General features: G+C 39.2%; 1 protein-coding gene across 1 annotated transcript; it reads right to left on the bottom strand.

Annotated features, from left to right (window-relative positions):
- LOC118574804 (histidine-rich glycoprotein-like) lies at positions 1-10168 on the bottom strand. Its single transcript, XM_036175677.1, has 5 exons — positions 9886-10168; positions 9064-9390; positions 5708-5736; positions 5306-5358; positions 1-166 (listed from the first exon to the last, which is right to left on the bottom strand). Exons 1-5 carry the CDS (start codon positions 10166-10168, stop codon positions 1-3), a joined length of 858 nt encoding a protein of 285 aa, XP_036031570.1.
- Positions 10169-10413: the final 245 nt, after the last annotated feature.

Here is a 10413-nt window from a genome sequence, read left to right as displayed (position 1 = left end):
TTAACATCTGGGGAGTAAACAATTGTCCATGTCCATCATAAGTACCCGATTTGTCCGTGCTGCAACATTGAAGTTCAGTCTTACTCCTTTTGGAAAACGTGTAATAGTCTTGATTGTAGTGTATCTACCATTCTGGAATTCCGCATCAACTTCAGGTCTCCATAAACTGTCAATTAAAGCATAATAATAAATAAGTAGATATAGTAGGCACTAATCAGATGAACAAGTTTGGGGCCTTCAACTTAGTATCTGTAGATCTCATTTGTAGAGGTTTAAAAGAAGAAGGTATGTGTTTTACCACTGAACTATACTCTTAATCCTAGGTATTATTATTATTATTATTATTATTATTATTATTATTATTAATTTCCTTCACATCTTTAGATGAGTTTTCACCTGCTAGATAAGTATCCAGTTTACTCCTTTTTATTATAGTATATTTAGAAAAAAAGTAACCGCAACTTCCATAGGAATAAAATGGATTTGTGATTGCCTTGGCCTGACTAGGATGGGAGAACATGGGGAAGGAATGGTCTGAATGAAGAGTGATTCAGAGTATAAAGTTTTAGGGAATGATGGTGAAAATGTTCTAAAATCAGTCTATGACAAGGACTGCACATCACTTAGTCAACTAAAAGGCAAAGAAATGTGTACTTTAACTACATAGTATAAAAATTGTAGCTCAGTAAAATTTTTAGAAGCTGTGCCTATAATCCTAGCACTCAGTAGGTAGAGGCAAAATGATCAGGACTTCATGAACATTCTTGGCAACATGAGAATTTGAGGCCAGCCTTGGCTATATGAGACTGTCTCAAAAAATCCAAAGAAAGCAGCTGCTTGCTATCTGCACCACTAAGCCTACCTACTTCTGAGACCCAACTTTAAAAGAGTAACCATTCCCTTTTCCTGTTTCTATCTTTTTCAGATAGTGGCTAAAATCCTAAGCCTGTTCAGACAGTCTGAATCCTACTCTTTCCCAAGAATGCTTGCTTTCTTGGACCTTATGTCACAAGATACGGCTTCCTCTTTTCTTCTTCTCCATCTCCCTCCTCCTTGCAGCTGGTGAGATTTACAACTTGTTTGCCCTGTCACTAGGTCTTTTTTCTAACTCATAAAACCCTTACGTTTAAACAAAAAGAAAAAGTTACAAAAATGTTAGCTGGAGGGCTAAGGTTGCAGAACGGTGTTGATTAGCCTGTGTGAAGCCCCGAGTTCCATTCTCTGTACCATAAAAAACCCAAATGAAAAAGTGAATGAAAAGTCAAAGTGGTTGCACAAATCTAGAATCCCCCAAACCAGGAGAATGAAACAGGAGGATCTCAAGTTTAAGGGCAGAAGCCTGGTTATATAAAAAATGGAAGCCACCCCATGACATCAAGCCTTTGGTGTCTCCCACCCAAGAAAGAAACAATAATTAAAAACAATGTGGTAGCACATACTTAGAATTCCCTAAATCAAGAGTTTGAGGAAGGAGATCTTGAGTTTAAAGGCAGCCTGGTTATGTAGGAGTTAATATGAAAGCCAGCTTGGATTCCTGTGACATTTGTTGTAGCATGTTGCAAAGGTGTATGTATTCCATAAAGGGCCTCATGGATGGCTGCTAGTAGATCAGGTTTATGTTTTCCCTTACAGTAGCTCTTTGTGTCAGTAAACAGCACAGCAAAAAGAAACTTTTTTGAGACAGCACCTCATGTATCCTAGGCTGACTTCAATTTCATTATATAGTTGAAGTTGACCTTGAACTTTGGAAACTCTTGCCTCTACCTCCAGAGTGTTGGGACTGCAGACATCAACCAATTAAGTCTGTATTATGCCCTTATGCAGAATCAATCAAGACATTCTTCCATGTTAGACAAGCAGTCTACCAACTGGACTATACCCCAAGTCCAAGGAGGAATTTTTAATAGGTAGCTAAAACAGTATCAGGGAAGAGGTTCATCATATGTAGTTGCACTTTACCATAACACAACCAGCGTCCAAAGGCTGTATAGTTGTCTTGATATTATTACTTGAGATTTTACAGTCAGTAGTTCTAAATAAACAAGGTGATTTCTGTAACAACTTTTTGTCTTGCTATATTGTTCCTATTAGGCTTTGAGTGGACTAAACACTGCTTTTGGGGAAAATCAGAGTTCAACGAATAATTAAATATATATTAGTTTGCTTCCTCCCTTCCTTTGTCCATCTCTCTCTCCCTCCTTTCTTGCCTCTCTTCCTTCCTTTTGCAGTGTTAGGCATCAAACTCATGGCTATATAATTCCAGACACTCTACTGAGTCCTTCAATGTTAAGTTTCCTCATAAAATTGTTGTTGCGTTTTCTCAAGGTTTTCCTTTTTTCTCCTTTAACAACATGTACCTGGCTTAGCCTAATGCAATCATAGGACAAGGTGAAAAGTGGAAATCAGGATGATCAACTGTGAGAAGGATGTGATTTGGGTGGAAATGTGTGTGAGGGTTGTGTTGAAGATGGAACTGGTATCTTACAATAAAGGAGTGAGGTAGTTCAGGTTTTGTTTTTGAAGAATGGACTCTGGCTTACAAGCAGCAAGCAGCTAGATTCTGCCAACCACTAGAAAGATCTTGAAGTAGGCACCTCCCCAGAACCTTCTAATAAGAGGGCATCCAGAGTAATACCATGATTCCAGGTATGGGAATCTCTAGCAGACTAGCAAACCTGGACATCTGACCTACCAAACTGGGAGATGATGGATGGCTTCTGTTCTAAGTTGCTGTGTGTGGTAAAGGGAGATGCCAGGCAGGCACATTTTGGGGAAAATTCCCAAATGTATGTGGTGGTGGTGGTGGTGGTTGTGGTGGTGGTGGTGGTGGTGGTGGTGGTGGTGGTGGTGAAAAGGCTACTGATCTTTTGAATGACTTTTTAAATGTCCTCAGCTTTCAAATCTGTTTGTTGAGCTAATGTTTTAGCTGAAACTCTTAGAGAAACTTTTAGTGCATGACTCATTCATTTCTGTTGACCTTACTTATTATTGTACTAAATTCTCCACCTAGGGGCAGTTGGCAGTGTTTTCTTTTATTTTGTAACATATGATATTATGATCTCTGATTGAGCATGTCATATAATGTGTTAGGCTCCAAAGCAGCAGTCCTGAGAATGTCCTTTTTGGAGGCCAAGAACATCAGAAGAGAGTTCTGCTTCCTGGTTTCTTATTTCTTCTTTATCTTGAATGGAAGCTCTGGAGGAGGAAGTGACTGAGACAGAGAGGAAGTGCCTAGACATTTCCTATTGGATGATACACTGGACTGGCCAGCATATTTCCCTCCTTATACCTCACACCAGTTTCTGTTCTAAGTTCTTAAAAATATCCCCAGAATAGCACCTTGACAGTCCTGTCTCTGGAGACCTCCTCTTCCTTTACAGGAACTATGCCTTCTTTCTTTTAAGCTGACTCTAACAAAATAGTTCTTCCTAAAACTCGCTCTCTGTGGCCCATGACACTTCAAATTTACAAGAACTAGAAAGCCATTGGCTTTGGTGGCTCTTGAGTTTACCAAGACTCTAGCCCTCCAAAGCTAAGCTCATCAAAAACTAAGAAAGGTTCCACACTCTTAAAGATAGCCCACTACTTCCCACACAACCTATTTGTTCAAGTAATAAACCTTTTTCCACTCTGGTTCCCTGGATGTGGTTCTTCTTTTCCTACTCACCAATATTGAATCCACTGCCTACAGCCATAGTAACTGTTTAAACAATGAAAGACAGTGAATGTTCTAGTACTATAAGTATTAAATCTCCTCTGTACTTGTAGTTGTGGAAAGGCAATCTGTATTGCTCTGGCTGTCCTGCAACTCACTCTGTAGACCAGGCTGGCCTTGAACTAACAGAGAAGCACTTGCCTCTGCCTCCCTAGTGTTAGAATTATAGGTGTGTGCCACCACTGCACAGTCCAATAGGTTTTGTAGAAACACAAACTGTATTTGAATGTACCTTCACACTTTTTATTGGTTGTATGATTTGGGGAAGTTAAAAAACAAAAACAAAACAAAACAAAAAACCATCTTCTTTAGCTGGAGTGGAGCTTCATGGCACAGTGGTAAATCTTTTTATTTTGTGTGTGCACATGATCTTAGGTTTGATCCCCAGTAGTGCCAGAAAAAACAACCACCAGTCCTTCTTCAGTTTTAATCTATCGTTCTGTAACATGGAAATGCTAATACCTTACCAGAAGGGAATTTTAGGGCTAAATTAAATTATGGATATAAAAGTACTTACTTACAGCTTTCAATTATTTCATAAGTTCCCTTGGTCATGTCCATTTCAAAGGTAGTATAGCAACATTTTTCTCCTTCCATTTGCATAAATTCTCCTAGTATCATTGAACAAGTTTTAGACAGCCACCCCCAAATACCACTTCAAGAGGCCAACTCCTAAATTCCACTGAAAGAGGCCAAAATATTCTATCCATAATTAGCCTCTTTTCTGTAACCACTAATGCTGAGCTAATCCTTTTGAGAAACACAAGACACATGGGCAGCTGTGGAAACCAAATGAAAAAGTAAAAGTCACCCTTTTATGAGAGAAATGTACATCTCCAAAGTAATCTCCATTTATAAGGGTTTCCCCTTCTTACCCTACAAAGAGAAGGATACACAACAAATGCAGCTCTTGTTTTCCATTCTTTTCCTGACCATCTTCCTGAACAGACCTTCCCCCAGATCTTTGTTTCAGGGAGGATGATATTTAAGTACAAAGTCTAATAGACCATGTTCAAGTCCGCTCTTGTGGTAGGAAACCTCACTACCTCCCACCTGTATAACAAGTATTCATGGAGGAAACTTATTTTTCTTATGTTTGCATTTCAACCTGTTTTTGTTACAGAGGTCCCTAGCAACAAAGATCTAAGAAGACATAAAGGAACACAGAATTCTTGCCTCAATGAAACCATCATAGGGTAAGTCTTGCTATGATTGCTGCTAAAATAAGATATTGAGATTCATCTAGCTTGTCTGTTATTACACACAAGTTTCCAATTTTAAAACTGAAATGATGAAACAATGTTAAGCATTCTGATTTTTCCAGTGACAATTCCTGTAGAGAGAGACAGTTAGTTTAGAAGCAAAATTATGATACTGAACATGTATCAACAGAATATGATATAGAAACGTCTCAGAAGTAAAACTAAAACCAAGCCAGGAAGATTTAATGAAGGCTTTTCTGATTCTGACTTGGATTATTTACACAAAGTGTTAGTTTTCAAAGTCAGATTGTAAGGTGCTGGCCTGGATGTTATATTCAATGCCAGTTTTCATATTCTCCTCTTAAGAACTGTACAAAGTTTGTCTCACCTGTCAGAACTTTCATCACTTTCTTCAGAGCTGCTGTCACCTTCTTCTATCACCTAAATGGAAAAAGTTGAAACAAATGATTGAAATGACATCCTTATTCAGCACAAGGTGTTCTGTTTTTTATCTAAATTGTAACTTTTAGCATTTATATGACAATATTCCCTTTGCTTGGTTCTTACATTGTCAGCTCTGGCCTTGGCCATCTTGTAAAGTTTCCCCATCTTGGTTAACCATGACAATTACCAAACTAAAGTGTCTGAACTCCTAGAACGACAGTAAATTGCTTCCCTTGATTCTTGCCTACCCTGTGCTTTCTAACCCCCAGTAATGTCTAGCCAAGAGATATTGATCCTCTGACATTCTTTAACTGAACACTGACTGCTAACTCTTAGCCATGATTACCATCAGGCCAAAAGGGAAGTTTTCCCACTCTATAAGTAATAAGAGTACCACACTCTTTAGTCTGTTGAACTGGAGATCTCCTTCCTACATGTCTTTTCCCAAATATAGGCTGTGCTGTTATGCAGTCACTCATTCCCTTGTCTTTCATTCTTGCTGACCTTACAAGTGTCACGCCCGATTTCTGATATTGCACACAGATACAATAATGTTAAAGGCAGTGTGCCTTTAGAGATAAATCAGTCTAAGCCTTCTTTACATGTTAGGAAATAGAAGTTGAGAAGAATCAAGTGACATCCCCAAGTGACCCAGAGAAATCCTCTTAGATCTTGATGTGGCCTGGGTCCAAACATTATTTATCTGAAGCTACGGTAGTATCAGAGTTACAAAGAAAAACCACCTAGGATTGTTTCAAAATCTGTATATTCGACAAATTTGAGACATCGATGGTCTTTGTAACATCTAACTAAGGTGGAAAACTGTGCAATTACAGTCACTTCATTTTATTAATGAAGTGTCATTTCTATACCAATTTGGAGTTTTCAGATTTTTGATAAGATTAGATGCTTTAAAACTACCAACTTATGTCTCTTGTTTTTATAATTACTTTGTAAATGATGATAGGTTATATTTATGTGTAGTCAGTTAAACAGAAGAAAGCATAAATAACTACTTCATAGAAATGTGAACGGGCCCTGATCAACCCACAACAAAATAGACTGTTTAACAGAGGTCCTAGTCAACAGTAGTGGTGGGAGTGGGGGAGGAGGACCCGACACTGGCCACGATGGCACCTACCTGTAACCACAGTACTTTGTGTGCAGAGGTAAGGAGAACTGGAATTAAAGGCTCATATTACAGGTGTGTGCCACCATGTTTGAGTTTCTGCAGTGTAGGTGGTCAAAAGCAGTGTTTGGTCTATGCTAGGTAAAAACACTCTTCTAATTGAGCTATGTTCCTCATCCTTCGTTTCAGATAGGATCTTGCTATACAGCACAGGACTGTCTTGAATTTAAGCTCTCTCTGAATGAACTGCCCGAATACTGGGATCTTAGGTGTCTGATAACACGCCCAGATCAAGAAGGAAACTTTCAAGCAATTATAAGACTGGAAACAATTTTTGTAAGCATATGATATATGGCTTCTTTGTACATTCATATCGTTAACTTGTTTTTAAACTCATGAAAATAAACATTAATGCACATAAATGCCAAATTTTCAAAGAAACAAAAATGACACAAAAGGAAAGCCTAGTTAAATGAACATGATACATAAAAATCACACAATTTGGGGTGGTAGAAAGTAGAAAACATTGCACTTACCCCTCCATTCAGATTAATTAGCTCATTTATCTGCTGTTCCTGAGCTAGTAAGTATTCAGTAGTTTCTCTTATTGTAGAAAATCTGGCATTCGTCATAAAGGGTGAAAATTCAGAAAAATAATTTTCACTACAACATATCATTGACAGATTATTTAACATTTGTGAATAATTTACTTAATTTTATGTTTGTATACATCTCTGTCAGAGTATGTGGATGTGTTGATACATGTTCCTGTATGTACATGGAGATGCCAGAAGGCGGCCCCAAGTGTTTTCCACAATCACTTCCCACCTATATTTTCAGGCAGGTCTTTCCCTGATATTGGGGATAACATTCTGTTGACTAGTCTGAAAGCCATCATGCCCCAGTGACCAGTCTTGTCTCTCCCCATTTCAGCAGAACACCTGGTTTGTCATGTGGGTGCTGGTACATCAAGTGCTCTAACTGCTAAGCATCTCTATGGCCCCCTATTTAACATTTTTAAGGAGAATATTACAAATTAATTCTCTTTACTGAAATGTAAAATAATCAGTTATTAGCTGTATGCTACATCTAAGAAACTTGAAAGTAAATGGATGGAATTAAGAAATATACCAAGTGAAGTAACCCAGACCCAGAAAGATAAATGCTGCATGTTCTCTCTTTTTTGTGGATCCTCTGAATCCTTTGGGGAGAATATATAACCAGGAATAACCTCAGGAACTAGGAAAGTACAAAGAGACCATAGTGGGAGGAATTAAGTGCTCTAGAGAGGTGTACAGTAGGACACTGGTGCTGTGAAAGGGAATATGAGAAAATAGGTTAGGGATTTAACTGGAACGTGGGCAGAAAATACAGAGGGAGAAGAAGGATGGAACAATAGTTAACACCAAGAATGTTTAACAAAGTCATAGGAAAACATTAATTTTTGTTTACTTAAAATATTTACAATACACACAAACATGTGTTTAAACATATGTATGTAGTTTGAATGAAGTTATGCCATCCTAAGTGCCAATGCTCCCCACAAGGATCATAGACAACCTAACAAAATCCCAGTGCTAGGCATGGGAAACCTCCCTTTCAATTTTTGGTCATGAGATTAGAAGAGACTCCCAAAACAATACAGGCTAGTGCTGTTGTCCTTGTTTGCCTTCCATACTTTGAAGGTAAGACCTTACTACTAAAGATACCACACACTTTAGACAGTTGTCTTGGAGATAATGAGCTGCTCAATGATACATCTGCTGGGCTGAGGTTGTGGCTCAGAAGTAAATCATTTCTAACAGCAAAGAGAGAGAGGGAGAGAGAGAGAGACAGACAGACCGACAGACATACACATAAAGAGAGAGATTGATTGAGATTATTTGTCTGCTAAAGACTTGTAGGACTCCTTAGGAAGGATATAAAGGGAGGAAACAAATTAATTACCGTTAGTTATATCTTATCGATTTAGCACAGTTTGTCTGTACATTACCTTGCCTACCAGTTTGGAAGATGCAAAAGAACTAGTAACTAAGTGAACATACTTTGGTTATTGGATAGGCCTCATAGGAAAGGTCAGAAACTGGGAAACAAACTTGGGTAACTGCATGTGCATGTCAGTTGATACCATGAGCCACATAATTAGAATAGTCTGAATTGGAACAATTTCTGAATTAGGAAATTACATATTTTGTTAGTAAGATACAGAAATAGAAACATGCTTATACATTTCCTTATCATTCAAAACATTGTACTAACATTGATAAACTACTAATTTTGCTTTTACCTGTCAATTTCAGGTTCAGATTCTGGTGATGATTGGATTCTTCCAAATCTTTCTGCTTGACCATGGTATCTCTCTTCATGACTGTGTGATCTCCATGTATGGTTGTTATGAGCTCTCACTCCACGGCCATTATTAGCTCTCCTAGCATGGTCATGATGAGCTATCCCTGTGTGGTTAAGACGAGCTCTCTCTCTGTGGTCATGGTGACCTAATCCTGCATGGCTAAGATGAGCTCTCTCTGTGTGGCCAAGATGAAACCTACCTGAGTGGTCATGATGAAACCTACCTGAATGGTCATGATGTGGTCTACCTGGGTGGTCATGATGTGGTCTACCTGGGTGGTCATGATGTGGTCTACCTGGGTGGTCATGATGTGGTCTACCTGGGTGGTCATGATGTGGTCTACCTGGGTGGTCATGATGTGGTCTGTCTGGGTGATCATGATGAGGTCTGTCTGGGTGATTATGATGAGGTCTGTCTGGGTGATCATGATGAGGTCTGTCTGGGTGATCATGATGCAGTCTGTCTGGGTGATCATGATGTGATCTACCTGAATAGTCATGATGTGGTCTGCCTGAGTAGTCATGGTGTGGTCTATCTGTATGGTCATGATGTGATCTACCTGAATAGTCACGATGTGGTCTACCTGAGTAGTCACGATGTGGTCTATCTGTATGGTCATGATGTAGTCTATCTGGGTGGTCATGATGTGGTCTATCTGGATGGTCAAGATCTGGTCTAGTGTGGTCATAATGTAGTCTACCCGAATGGTCATGATGTGGTCTATCTGAGTAGACATGATGTGGTCTATCTGAGTGATCATAACGTGGTCTATCTGGGTGGCCATGATGTGGTCTATCTTGGTGGTCATGATGTAGTCTCTCTGGGTGGTCATGTGGTCTCTCTGGATGGTCCAGATCTGGTCTAGCGTGGTCATAATGTAGTCTACCCGAATGGTCATGATGTGGTCTGTCTGAGTAGACATGATATGGTCTATCTGAGTTATCATAATGTGGTCTATCTGGGTGGCCATGATGTGGTCTATCTTGGTGGTCATGATGTGGTCTTTCTGTGTGGTCATGATGTAGTCTATTTGGGTAGTCATGATGTGGTCTATCTGGGTGGTCATGATGTGGTCTATCTGGGTGGTCATGATGTGGTCTACCTGAATGGTCATGATGAGATCTATCTGAGTAGACAGGAGCTCTCCTAAAGTGGCTATGAGATCTTCTGGAGTAGGGGCCATGAGATCTGATAATATGGCGGCCACGAGATTGGGAATGGCCATGAACTCTCCTGAAGGAAACTTGATTTCCTTCTATTTGTGGCTGTCTCTCTTCTGACTGGTTTCCATTCCACTCTGACTGATCTTCACTGCTATCATGCCTCATCTACAAAGGAGTCCAATTACATATACAAATGAGACAGATAGTCCATGATTTGATTAAATCATAAGGATATTTTAAAAACCTTCCATCCCTCCTTCCTTCCTTCTTCCATTCCTCCATCCCTTCCTCTCTTTTGAGATAGGATCTCACTATATATTATAGGTTAGCCTGGAAGTTGAGATTCTCATGAATGCTTGAATAAGCTTGTGCCAGTACATCCAGCTTCTCAAAAACATTTCTATCAGTGA

Source organism: Onychomys torridus, chromosome X (genome assembly GCF_903995425.1).
Source record: "Onychomys torridus chromosome X, mOncTor1.1, whole genome shotgun sequence".
Classification (NCBI taxonomy): Eukaryota; Metazoa; Chordata; class Mammalia; order Rodentia; family Cricetidae; genus Onychomys; species Onychomys torridus.
Note: the sequence above shows the minus strand (reverse complement) of the source record. Positions and strands in the feature narration are given on the sequence as shown.

Excerpts from the sequence above, each read along its gene's own strand:
- LOC118574804 (XM_036175677.1), bottom strand. The coding sequence starts at position 10,168 with ATGAGGCATGATAGCAGTGAAGATCAGTCAGAGTGGAATGGAAACCAG. Across the intron at positions 9,391-9,885 it reads TGACCACCCAGATAGACCAC|ATCATGACCATACAGATAGA; the intron begins ATCATGACTACC and ends CAGGTAGATCAC. Across the intron at positions 5,737-9,063 it reads ACCACATCATGACCATTCAG|AGTGGGAAAACTTCCCTTTT; the intron begins GTAGGTTTCATC and ends TATTACTTATAG.